The sequence below is a fragment of the Cavia porcellus genome, unplaced genomic scaffold (genome assembly GCF_034190915.1).
Source record: "Cavia porcellus strain 051 isolate PalLab524CR breed Dunkin Hartley unplaced genomic scaffold, mCavPor4.1 scaffold_6, whole genome shotgun sequence".
In the NCBI taxonomy this organism is placed as follows: domain Eukaryota; kingdom Metazoa; phylum Chordata; class Mammalia; order Rodentia; family Caviidae; genus Cavia; species Cavia porcellus.
This window is the reverse complement of record NW_026947489.1, coordinates 94,974,858-94,987,834: the sequence shown is the minus strand read 5'-3', so window position 1 is coordinate 94,987,834 and position 12,977 is coordinate 94,974,858. Positions and strand designations below refer to the sequence as shown.

Here is a 12,977-nt window from a genome sequence, read left to right as displayed (position 1 = left end):
CAGAGTTTTCTTATCCGTTAAGAGGGAGACATGCGGAGCTAAAAATCCAATCCAACGGTGCATGTGCTTGCCCAGTGTGCGGGGAGGTGGGAGGACGCTCCGTGGCCACAGGTGGAAGAGGTGTCTAGGGGAGGGTGTAGAGTCTGACTTTGGGGATTAAGGATGATGTAGTGGGTTCAGGCCGGTAGTTCCCCCAAAATAGCTCAGAGAGATCAGGAAGGGGGTTGGAGTATTGGTACAGTTAGAGTCTCTCAGAGTGGACTGTATGCAGGTGGGGCCAGGGCTGGTCTGGAGCTATCTGGAGAGGGCCAGCAACTGGATGTGAGGTCATGTTTGGTTCAAGACTTGATTGGCTGAGTATTATGGGTTAAACCATGTAAATGTCTGCTGGGAAAGGCAGGCATAGCCAGCAGTCAGTATGGGGCTAATTGGCTCCTTCCAGAGCAAAGTGTAGGTCATGTCGAAAATCTGAGTCACGGTTAGTGAAGTAAACTGATTTAGTTCTGTGTGTGCTTTCTTTGGGTCCCGAGACATCAGGAGAGGAACAGTACTAAGCCTTGGGATTAATCTTTTTTTTTTTTTATGGGTACTGGGGATCGAACTCATGACCGCCTACTTGCAAGGCAAGTGCTTATGCCACCGAGCTAAATCCCCAGCCCCCGATTAATGTCTTTTTTATGGTAAAGAATTGGTACCCTCCTGTTGGTTGCAGTACATTGCAAAACCCCATCTTAGAGCAGCTGGGAATTTGAGGGGGTCTTCTATGGTGAACAGAAGCCATCCCATCTGTGAACCTGTCAGGTTTGGGCTCAGAGGAGGCGTTACTGTATTTGTCACTGTTTTTGTAAAATCCTTTTGGGCCACTTGAACCAATACTTTCACAGCTCCAGTAACGGCAGTGATATCAGCAGATGTTAAAACAGGAGTCGTGGTGCGAATTTTCAGGACATATAGTGACCCAGAGTCGGGGGTTCCCGGGATTTCTCTCCCTGATGAGTCTTTTCCTGGGCTGGATACATTGATCCATCGGACCATAACATGGGGTTTGGAGTCCCTCCAGTTCAGCTGGTTCGAGCCATTATCCTTGGAACTCAAGGTTGCGGCCTGCCATCTGTGGAGTGTGCTAAGGGTAAAAGCATAGCGTTTTGGTTTGAGGCTGGGTATAGACTGGGGGGGGGGGGCATGTCAGAGGTCTGAGGAGACATCCCGGCAGTGGCTCCCCGATGGGGGAGTTTCTATGGTGTGTCTGTAGCTGTGGTTTGGGGTATCTAGTTAGGCAGCTGATGTACATGAGAGAGGTTACAGTTGTGAAGAAGATGGTTAAGAATTGTTCTTGGCAGGACTGTATCCTTGGTTGGATAAAGTGAAAGCTGGCCATGGTTAAGACTGTGAGCGTGTGGCCACATGGGAGCCAAAACCAAATGGGACAAGGGAAGCTCTGGAAGGCAGGAGGGGTGACGTGAGAGCGGTCCCCGAGGCCCCCTGTCCGGGTGGACTCAGTGCCGGGCGGACCCCAGTCAACCCACAGGACTCAGGACAGTGCTGAGCAGATCCTGACCCTGAGCGGATCCTGATCCGCAAGGCCTGGGGCGCAGGGGTGGGCGAGGCTTCCGGGAAGGAGCATGGGCCGGGCTGCTCTGGCTGCTATCTGGGTCTGTATCCAGTTGCCCCCCCACCCCAACCCGGGTGCTGATTGCAGGGTAACTCCAAGTCACTGCAGTCCCTAGCGGGGAGGCCCAGACCCACGCCCCTGTGCTGCCCTGGCCCCTTTGCCTGAGCTCCAGCCATAGCGCTGGCTCCCTTGAGGGCTCAGGTCCACCCTCCCCCACCACCTCCCGACTGCATTAATCCCACCTAATTAGCCACCCACAAGCTGGATCTAGTTCCAGGCAGCCCTGTGCCTCCTGGGCACCTATCTTCCCACGAGGTGAAGCCAGTGATCCCCCACACCTGGGTTTATAACAGCACAATTGACAGAGGCTCAATCTTGGAAGCAGCCCGCACAGCCATCATTGGACAATTGGCCGGAGGGAATGAGGTGTTTACGCACGGGGAGCAGTACTCTGCAATAAAGAAGGTTAAGGGATGGGAGACAGAGGTGGAGAAGATAGAAAAGAAGCTAGTAGGTTTAAGCCGAGCACCCTGCGGCCAGCAGGAAGGAAATAATAAAGGAATGCGGCGGGACCCAAGCCCGGTACTGCTCGAATCTCAAGTCAGCCCTGCTTCAGGGCCCATTCAAAGACCACCTATCAGACTCAACTAATTAGAATAAAAGAGAGCACTCTAAGCATCCAGCTGAGCACACACCGTATTTAGGATCTAAACTAGCATCTGTGAGTACGCGCACCCTCTGGACCGTCCGCTGCCCTCACTCTGAGATCACCGTCGCCGACCCGCCCGGCTCCTGCCCTCCTGCCTGGGTCCTTATCCTCTCGCCTGTGCCCCTTCCTCGGCTCCTTCCTTCTTCAAGGTTTCCACATGGAATTCCACGCTTGCATTCTGCCGACGAACTCACCATCTTCATCTGCATGTCTCCCCTCGCCTTGCGGAGGTGTAACCGCCCCCGTCCCATCACCCACCCCCACCCCCACCCCCGCTCTCCGCGCATGCGCGCATGGCACCTGCGTTTGGATGGACTTATCTTTGGTCGCGAAGAGGGAAGCCCCTGGGCAGCCTGGTGGGCGAGCAGGCCGGAGCTTCCCGATCCCAGCTCCACAAGCTAAATTGAGAAGCTAAATTGCGAAGAGCCTTTGTGCTGGACTTCGCCTGTAATCCCCGCACTCTGGGAGGCTGAGACAGGAAGATGCAGTCCTGGCTGGACCACTTAGGGAGAACCTGTCTCAGAGGTAAAAAACAAACAAACACGAAGACTTAGGGACATAGCTCAGAGCTAAAGCCCTGGGTTTGCTCCCAGTACCAGAAGAGGGAGCGTTCGAGGAATCCCCATCCTCGGCTCCTCTACTCCACTTCCACCTCACCTGGCTTTTCTTTTTCCATACTACTGCCTGTCTTGTAGCAGACAGACAGACAGACAGACATGTGGATACGTCGGCTCACACGTGTGTAGGATGTGCATATATGTTTGGCTTATTGTTTTGGATTTTTTTTTTTTTTTGTCTTTTTCCTTTTTATCGGTACTGGGGATCAAACTCACAACTGCCTGCTTGCAAGGCAGCCACATTGTTTTGGATTTTTTAAGCCCTTTTTATTTTTTATTTTGAGACACGGTCTCATTGAGTTGACCTTGGACTTTCGATCCTCATGCCTCAGCCTCCCATGTCACTGATCGACACCTTTGTACCACCATGATGGGCACTAACCCTGTTTTTACCAAGGGAGGACAAGACCCAGTGGGGCTGGGGGCTGGGGATTTAGCTCAGCGGCATAAACGCCTGCCTTGCAAGCAGGCAGTCGTGAGTTCGATCCCTGGTACCGATAAAAAGGAAAAAGACAAAAAAAAAAAAAAAAAAAAAGACCCAGTGGGGCTCAGCTCAGCACACTGCCAGCCCACCACAGAGCTGGGAGGTCCACCGGACCCAGGCAGGTACTCATCAAGCATCCGCTGGAATCTTCCAGCAGTTTCTCTGGGAAGAGGATGCTGGGTGTCCTACCCAAGTCCCCAAACTAGTGGGTGGGTGGCCCAGCCAGGACTGAATTTGGGTCCAACACCAAAGTGCAGGAAGGGCCGGGCTCTGCTGCGGAAGCCTCCTGGGGGGTGCGGAGGGAACCCTACTGGGGCACACTGTGGCTCCACACTGGGTAGACGCCTCCCTGCTGCCTGGACCCCCAGCGCTGCAGGGACAGCCCCGCCCAGCCAGTCCACGGGGGCTGCATTGTGAGGTGGCCAAGCTACTGCAGGGGCCGGGCGGGGTCCTGGCCTCCCCATCATGGGCAGCGCCTACCACTGGGAGGCCCGGCGCCGCCAGATGGCTCTGGACGGGAGGCAGAGGCTGCTGGCCCAGCAGCAGCAGCAGCAGCAGGTGCGGGGTGAGGACAGGGAAGGTAGGGGAGATGGGGCACCCTGGAGGCTGCCCAGAGGCCCGGCCTCAAAGGCCTTCCACCAGGCTCCCCAGAGAGACTGCTTTATGTGCTTCTGCTGCTGGGAATCCAACCCGTGGCCTCACACACACAGGTAGCAGCACCACCCGTGGCCCCAGCTCGTGAGCCCGGGAGTTTGTCAGCCAGGCTGCTGAGAAGGAGGAGCTGAATTTTATCTTTCTTACATTTAAATATAAAATGAGGGCAAATATTCAATTGACTTGTTTAATAAATTTTAAGTACGTTTGCCACCATTTGGATATAGGAATCTACTTTTTCAACTGTAAGTCATATGAAATTTAAATACAGATAAAACATTTTTTTTCCAGTTCCAATACCTTGTTAAAAAAAAAAAAAAAAACATTTTTTTTTGTCTTTTTCCTTTTTATTGGTACCAAGGATTGAACTTACGACTGCCTGCTTGCAAGGCAGGCGCTTATGCTGCTGAGCTAAATCCCCAGCCCCAAAACATTGTTGATGAAGCTGGTGTGGAGATGCATGGCTCTAAGCCTAACTACTCAGGAGGCTGAGGCAGAAAGATAACAGGATCTCCGGAAGCCAGCTTGGGCAGCTGAGCCAGATGCTGTCTGAAGGGCGGGGATGTGCCTTAGGTACAGCACCCACTGCCAGGTGTGTGCAGGGGGTACTGATTGAACCCAGGGCCTTTGCACTAAGCTACATTCCTAGCCTTTTTTTTTTTTTTTTTTTTTGTCTTTTTGAAACAGGGTCTCTATGCAGTTCAGGCTGGCCTTGAGCTCTCTCTGTAGCTCAGGCTGGTCTGGAAATTGCAATGATCCTCCTGCCTCAGCCTCCCTAGTGCTGGGTTTACAGGCATGCATCACCATGCCCAGCTCAATCCCAACCTTTAAAAAAATTCCTTTACAACTGACATGGTAGCACACACCTGTAATCCCTGCACTCCGGAGGCTGAGGCAGGAGGATTTCCAAGAGTTTGAAAGCAGCCAGGGCTACATAGTGAGTTCAAAGCCAACCTGAACTACATAGTGAGACCTTGCCTCAAAAGATTATTTTGAGGGGCTGGGGATTTAGCTCAGGGGCATAAGTACCTGCCTTACAAGCAGGCAGTCGTGAGTTCGATCCCCAGTACCGATAAAAAGGAAAAAAGACCCCCCCCCAAAAAAAAAGATTATTTTGAGACAGAGTCATAAGTGGCTAAGTCCCCCAGGCTGGGCTTGAACTTGTGATCCTCCTGCCCCAGCCTCTCCATGGGATGGGAGTCATAGACACAACACCCCACCTGGCATGGTATCCCAATGAGGATGTGCTGTTAAGTATAACTGTGTGCTGGGTTTTGAAGACTTAGAATGATCAGTTACTATTTTCATATTGATCACAGCATTGGGCCTTTGGTTACATCAGCTGTGTTACAGTTGGCTCACCTGGCCGGACAGCCCTGTGGGCAGCCCCGCCCAATCCCTGGTCCCTGCACCCCACAGCCACTGTACTCAGCCAGCTCCAGTGAATCAGAATGCAGGTGCCCCAAAGATTCTGTTCCTAGGCAGGGGCTGTGGGGTGGGGGGACAGCCTGGGGCAGGCATGCCCACCACCACTGTCCTGTGCCTGCTGCCCCAAGTTCCTTGGCCGGAGATGACAGGTGAGAGGCAGAAGGTAACACTTTGGGGGCTTCTTGCCAGAAACTGCAGGAAGACCAAAAGGAGGGGTATCACCCCGAGAAGAGACCCCCAACACCGCCAGAGCCCAAGGAGCAACTGCAGCCACCATCGGCCCAGCGCCCAGCAGCCCAGCTCCCACCAGTCCAGCCACCACCGGGCCAGCCACAACCAGCCCAGCAGCCAGCGCCACCAGGGGGACAGGACACCCTCCCTCAGTGCTCTTACAGGCCAGGCCTTGATGCAGCGGGGCAGACCCCCTGTGAGGACTGTAGATCCCAAGCCTGGCCACCCATCCTCCCCAGACCTGGTCAGTGGGGTGCTGAGGTGGAGGGGTGAGGATGGCGCCCCAATCCCTGCCCTGCCCTGCACCCTGAGTCCCTGATCCATTGCCTGGCTGGCCAAGACTCCAGCCTTCCCCGCTTCAGTGCCCACTGCCTCTGGGTGGTTTCGTGCTGACCCAAGGCTGAGGAGGGGAAGCCAGGCCTTCTGCTGTGGGTGGGAGGTGGGCAGGCAGGGGTGGACGGGACTGCAGTTTCACCAGTGCATATGTCCTGCACCCCACAAGGCAGGGGCCCTGGCTGCCTGCCAGTCCGAACTCACCTGTCCTCTCCCCAGGGCAGCAGCTTTCTGTCCCTACCCCCAGCGCCAGCACTTCCCTCTCTGGGCTCCGGTCACCTGTGTTTGCTTCTGTCCCCAGGCCTCCAGAACCCATGCCAGCCTGGCCCTGCCAAAACCACCCGGTACCCACGGCTCACGGTGAGGCAGGGACCTAGCAGGAGGGGGAGCGGGGCTGTGGTCAGGAGTGAGTGAGAGTGAGTGAGTGTGCACAGGCGTAAGGCAGCAAGCTGAGTTGCACGCATTTACCTAGAACTTTTTCAAGTCTGTCCTTCTTCATGGCAGAGTACTACTCCACTGCATTTAAAACCACATCTTCTTTACCTCTTTGTCAACTGAGGGCACTGGGGTGTTTATGAGATTTAACTAGTGAGGCACTCGGGAGAGAACACAGACCAGGTGCCCATCACTGAGCTACACCCTCGCCCTTTGGGCCTTGCAGAGTTGCCCCTGGCCTTCAACTTGTGAAGCTCGGGCCTCCCAGGGCCTGCAGGTGTGTGTCACCCTGCCTGACAACATAATAACTGTTTTTTGTGGGGGTTTTTTGTTTGTTTTTTTTTTGCTCTTCACATTCCTTGAGAGCAACATAGTAACTGCTTCTTACCTTGCTAGGCATTAGCACTGAGCTACAGCCCCTCCACTCCTTTTTAATTGTATTTTGAAACAGTTATGCTAAGTCACTGAATTACCCAGGCTGGGCTCAAACTTGGGATCCTCCTGCCTCAGCCTCCCAGAGGCCCCACTGAGATGGTAACTTAAGGAGGATCGCAGGCGGTGCAAGCTTTGGAGAGGTCCAAGTGTGAGGTTCCTCTGTGCAGGATTTAGGGTGAACTGCAGGATGAGGTCCCTGGCCTCAGGGGGTACGCAGATGCTGACCTGTTGGCTTCTGTCCCTCCCTTTTCTCAGTCAACTGATTACCTCCAGCAGTGGTGACCACAGGGCACACCACAGGCCATGAACAGGCCAAGAACAGACAATGAGCAGCTGCACCTGTGACAGCCTGAAGGGGGTGCCGAGGAGCCCTCACCCCGGGAAGCCTTGGCTGCAGTAAAGTGGGGCTCCTGGAGTGGGGCCTGGCCAGCTTTGTGAGTTCAGGGCGGGGGGGGGGGGGAAGCAATTCATGGGCTTTTTTTTTTTTGAGACAGGATCTCACCCTGCAGCTGCCACTGCCCTTGTTCAGCAGCTGAAGCCAGTGGGTGGGGCTTTGGGCTCCGTGGGTCCCTGGAGATGTCACCCCTTCCCAGTCCTGTGCCGTTTGAGGTCCTGTCCAGGAGGGCTGCCTTACACCTGAGCAGCTGGCTGGCGGGCATGGGGGAGGCAGTTGCTCCGGGGGACCTGAGCCACACCCCCCAGGAGAGACCCCCCAAAGGTTCCCAGGCCCAGCAGCCCAGGCAGAAGGGACAGGCATGGGGGGTCCTTTTTTCCTCCATCCCGAGGACGGCTGTGGAAACTGCAGTTGGGACCCAGGTCTCAGGCCTGGGGCATCACGTGGTGTGAAGGCCTGGGGTCTGCGCCTGCTCAGTGGGGGACACAGGGTGTCTTTTTGTGCTCCAGCCGCAGGGAACAGGCTGTGAGGCTGGAGCAAGCCTGGCGCCCTCCCTCCAGGCAGCTTCCTTCCACATGGTGCTTGTGTGATTTACTAACTGTAAATCCTTGACATGTGCTCCCCCAGCCCCTGGCCTCTTCCCCTCGAAGACCCTGCTGTCACCCAGGTCGGCCACCCCTATGCCCACCTGTGAATGATGAGTGATGAGGACCACAGCCTTCGGGGGCCTGTGGGAACCTCGGTCCTCTGGGGCTGGCTCTGCTGAGTGACAGGAAGGGCTGCAGAGGCCTCTGGGAGGGAGTGGCCGGCCCGAGGCTGCCGCACACCTCACACTGGCCCTGCCGATGCAGCCTGGCCCCCATGTGGCTCCAGACTCAGCTCCTCCTCAGCTCTGTGAGGGAAGACAGTAGTAACCTGTCTTCTAGGGAGGGAATGGGGCTGCACATGGTGGTCCTCCGGGCGCCAGGGATAGTCACTAGTTGGGAAGGACAGTGGGTCCCTTCCTGTCCAGCGGGGGGAACTCCCAGACAGCAGGTCCGCATGGCCACTACCGCGTGACCAGAGCTGAGCAGCTGCATGACAGCAGCTGTGGTCCCGAGAGGCCACAGTCCCCCTCCATGCTCACATGGGGGCCAGTTCCCAAGGCTGGGTGGCGGGCCGGTGGGCCGGTGGGCCAGCGCCTTTCCCTGGCAGTTCACGTACTGGAAGCTCTCAAAGACTGGCTCTTTGGTGCAGCCCAGGCAGGAGTAGGTCAGCGTCCCCCTGGAGGAATTGGGCAGTGGCAAGGCTACAGGAGTGGGGCCTCACTTTCTCTGCTCTGTTTCCCCAGTGTCAATCCTGAAGACTTGGGGTTAAGGGCGAGGGTGTGTCCTTCCCCCATGAGACGCAACTGAAGCAAGGCTGAGGCAGGAGAATTTCCTGGTGTTAAAGGCCAGCCTGGGCCACACAGCAAGGTTCTGTCTCAAAAAATCCAAACCCAAAGCTAAAGAGGCATGAGCAGAGGCCCCCTTCCTGGATATGGAGCAGCATGTGGTAGACCTTGATTTCCAGCCAGGTACAGATTTTGCTGGGACAGAGAGAGCGTGTCACATGGAGCCCCTGGGGTCACACACAGCAGCCCTACACCCCCATATCCTTTCCCTCCCACTGGGTCCCAGGTACCACCTCTGCCCTCTGGGGCCAGCGCGGTCACCTGCTGTGACACTGCTCCTGTGGCTCTTGGCACAGAGCCCTTGGGATCAGCCTTGGTGAAGCTAACCTGGCCCGCCCATGTTCCACCCCGTCAAGGCCCAACAGCAGCACCTGAGCCTGCCTGAGCGGTGCGGTGGGGAGGGAGCCCTGGGCGGGCATTCTCTACGTGCTCTGGTCTGCAATTCTGCTGTGTGAATCCTGCTAGCCAAGGTGTAGAACAGCTGAAGGACAGGGCAGGAGCTCAGCCCCCGAGGCCCTTTCCACCCCGTACCCCGCACCCTGCATCCCATGCCCTGCGTCCCGCACCCACGGCGGGGCCGCCCATCTGGGAGGGCACACCTGCTCCTTGGCCAGAGTGCCGACATGGAGCAGGAAGCTCTCGGAGAGCTGGCCCACCACCAGGGACAGGTGCAGGACCTGGATGGCCAGCTGGGTCACAGTGATGGCCAGTAGTTGGGGTTGGAGATGTCCAAGACGATCTGGGGTGAAGACGCGGAATGGGGTGAGGGGTCCAACCCTGGGAAGGAAGCAACCAAACAGCGCACCCCTATCCCTTGGTGGCCATGTGAATGGCTGTCTGTCATTCTGGCACTCAGGAGGCTGAGGCAGAACTGTTTCGAGTTCGAGGCCAGCCTGGGCTATACAGGAGACCCTGTCTCTAAAAAGGTTACACCGAGCTGTGTGTGGTGGCTCACACATGTAGTCCCAACACTCTGGGAGGCTGAGGCAGGAGTGTCAAAAGTTCAAGCCCAGCCTAGGCCACTCAGTGACACCCTGGACTCTGTCTCTAAATAAGAAAAGGGCTGGGGATGACGCTCAATGCGAAGGCCCTGGGTTCAATCCCAGGACTAAAAAGGAAAGAAAAAAGAAAAGTTACACTGAGCTGCCCCCATGTTGCTGCTAAGTTTGAACTACTCAGGAGGCTGAGGCGGGAGGGTCACTTGAGCTTAGGACCACACCAGCCACATAGGGAGATCCAGTCTCCAAACCAAAAGTCTCAACTCCTGATTCTCTCATGTTGTGGGCGCCCTCCTCATCCATCACTTACGTGGCCTAGATCTGACCCTGCACTGCACCTTCCTGGACCCCAGGGACCCTCTGGGTATCACAGGGAGGTGTGGCCGGGAAGGGGCATACCTAGGGCACCCACAGTGGCATTGAGCAGGATATTGGCCTTGTCAAAGGCCACGGAAGAGGAGTTGAGGCTCACAGGGCACACAGCCAGGCTCTAAAGAAAGAAGACGAAGGTGACCAAGGAGGTGGTGGCCAGGCACAGGAGCACTGCCAGGGACACAAAGAGCTTCCTGCAGGAAGGTGGCGCCGGAGGGGAGCTGGGAGAAGCCAAGCTGGGGGTCCTGACATCTCCTAGAAGTAGCCCTGCCCATCCCACCCCGGTTCCCGTGCTCTGGTCACACTCAGCACCACCCCTGCATCCCAGTCCTAGCAGAGCAGGGAGCAGGCAGGACTGGCGTCTTAATTCCCAGAGTGCAGGTGGGTGGGACGAAGCTGAGGCCATGGAGAAGGACCTCGTGGCACCTGACTCCCCACCAGGCGAGGGTCACCTGGGCTGGGCCAGGAAAAATGGATGCCCCAGGAGCGTGGTCAGGGCCAGGGTTCCCTTCTGGGAGAAGCCCAGAACCAGTGAAGGACCAGGGGCCTCAGGTATCCCCACTGTGCCACATGCTGTGAAGAGGGCGATCAGCATGTGATCCCAGGACTGGTGCACTGGGACAGAACCCAGGAGCATTGAACGACACCCTCTTATTTTTTTTTTCTTTTCTTTTTATTGGTACCAGGGATCGAACTCACCACCACACACTTGCAAGGCAGGCTCTTATGCCACTGAGCTAAATCCCCAGCCCCAACACCCTCTTATTTTTGAGGCAGGGTCTCAGTAGCTGCCAGGTGCCCTCGACTTTGCAGGTCTGCCTCAGCCTCCTGAGTAGGTGCAATGACAGGTGGGCGCCACACCTGGCTTTCCTTTCCTTCCCTTTCCTTTCTGTGCCACTGCTGCTGCACCCAGCCCTGACCCTCAGCAAGGGGGAGGCATGCAAGCCCCAGGGCCGAGCGACCCTGGGGGAGACAGGCAGCCTCAACACGGGAAACAAGTGATGCCACCCCAAGGTGGACATCCATAGAACTGGGGCACAGGCAGCTTACGTGTGTCTGGGCTTCAGCCTCTGGTCCCCATAGGGGATGACGGCCACCAGCTGCTTCTTCAGCTCTGGAGAGAACAGTGTAAGAGGTGTGCCTGGGACCCTGCACCCCAACCTCCAAACTCCATGCCAGCAGCAGGCGCCACCTCTGTGAACCCATTGGTCTGGCAGCTCAGCTCTGAGCAAAACTGGAAGTGGAAGCCCCAGCACAGGGGTGGAGTCTGCACTGGCAAATCAAAAACACCTGGCTTCCCTGGAGGTGACCATCCCACCCCCAGCCGAGACAGTACTGCTGTTTAAGCAGAGGTGGGAGCCATATGGGAGCTGGGAGGAAGGAGCATGGAGCCAAGGACCTTGGGCCAGAGTGACCTGGCCATCGAAGGGGACCAGAGCATGGCCACTCACCTTGGGGGATCCTCCCGCTGCCCTGGCAGGTAGGACAAGTCACACAGCTGCCACTGGCCACGCCTCTACCAGGCACACAGGAGCAGGGTGATTGGGCGCTGCTGGCGTGGCAGCTGGCTGTGGCCAGGCGGGGGCACAGGAGAAGCCTGTGCTCATCCTCCTCGGGGGAGCCCAGCCAGGAAAGCATCTCACCCATGGCTCAGGGGGCTTTGTGCTAGTGACGAGAACCTGGCAGGTGAGGCCCGCACGCACTGTGGGCAGGTTGGCAGCATCCAGTGCCAGGTGCTTGCTTGGTAGGCAGCCTACCACAATCTAGGGGCTGAACCCAGCCCGGGGCAGCCTGAGTGGTCACACCAGACTTGAAGGTGGAAAACCTGCATGCACCTCCCCTCGCTGTACTGCAGGAGGCCAACTGTCTACAAAACTGAACAACAAAAGCAAAAGTGACCGCACCTGACGGGTCTTCCCTAAATGAGCAGTAGAGGGTCCCACCCCCAGCCGTCAGCCCTCTCTGCAGGAGGAAAAGCAGCCCTCCAGAAAGACTGCCAGCCTTCTGGTAGTCTTGAGAGTACTCAGATTTCCAGTTTTCTTTTCTTTTTTGAGACAGGTCTTACTGTGTAGCCCAGGTTGGACTCAGACTCCAGCGATCCTCCTGCCTTAGCCTCCTGAGTGCTGGGATGACAGGTTCTTTCCTGCGCCTGGTGGTGCTGGCTCAACCAGGGGCAGGGCTTTGTTCCCCCTAGCAGGAGGCTGCCGGTCCTGGGTGCCAAGGAGTCTGGAACCACAGGCCCGGGTGGCCACACTCCTCTTCCTCACTGGTTTCTGAGGTGGGGCAGGCAGGGAAGCTGGAGGCTACAGTCCTTGGTGTCTATCCGGCACTAGGAAGGGTCCAGGCCCTCCCTCCTTTCCCCTGAGTCCCAAAGTGGTGGGCGGATGAGGCAGGTCCATAGAGCCACACAGAATTTTGCCAGGAATTTCCTGCTGTGCAAGGCAAGGTCTTGCTACTGAGGTTCAGACTACCTTGAACGCAGTATGTAGCCCAGGCTGGCCTCAACTCGCAGTATCCTCCTGCCTTGGAGCTTCCCGAGTGCTTAGACTACAGGCGTGTGCCACGCCACGCCTTGTAGATCTTTGCCTCTGAAGCAGAGGCAGCCTCACCTGGTTTAGGGCTGAGATTGCACTCCTCTCTGCTGCCACAGCCGGAAGCAGCCCTGGGCAGGGGGCAGGCAGTGACCGTAGAGCCCGAGGTGAAACGGGCAGGGAGGAGCATGGGCAGGATTAGCCCTGGAGGATGCATGCAGCGAGCCCCTGACCCAGTGGGTCTGTGGCGGTGGAGGAGGCTCCAGGACTCTCCTGGCCTGGTGTTCGGTAGAGGGCCAGGGCCCGCGGAAC

At 56.9% G+C, this 12,977-nt stretch overlaps 2 protein-coding genes across 2 annotated transcripts; one reads left to right on the top strand and one right to left on the bottom strand.

Moving 5' to 3' along the window:
- Positions 1 to 3,822: 3,822 nt before the first annotated feature.
- Ccdc200 (coiled-coil domain containing 200) lies at positions 3,823 to 7,352 on the top strand. Its single transcript, XM_063249724.1, has 4 exons — positions 3,823 to 3,980; positions 5,694 to 5,979; positions 6,370 to 6,428; positions 7,194 to 7,352. The coding sequence occupies exons 1-4, from the start codon at positions 3,888 to 3,890 to the stop codon at positions 7,218 to 7,220; spliced, it is 465 nt and encodes a 154-aa protein (XP_063105794.1). The 5' UTR covers positions 3,823 to 3,887; the 3' UTR covers positions 7,221 to 7,352.
- Positions 7,353 to 7,568: 216 nt separating this feature from the next.
- On the bottom strand, positions 7,569 to 12,885 carry Tmem106a (transmembrane protein 106A). The gene is given in 10 exon segments (XM_003467138.3): positions 7,569 to 7,737; positions 7,932 to 8,094; positions 8,459 to 8,595; positions 8,846 to 8,899; positions 9,205 to 9,245; positions 9,364 to 9,467; positions 9,470 to 9,503; positions 10,175 to 10,328; positions 11,185 to 11,248; positions 11,586 to 12,885. Coding segments are annotated over 10 exon segments (1,116 nt in total). The 5' UTR covers positions 11,782 to 12,885.
- Positions 12,886 to 12,977: the final 92 nt, after the last annotated feature.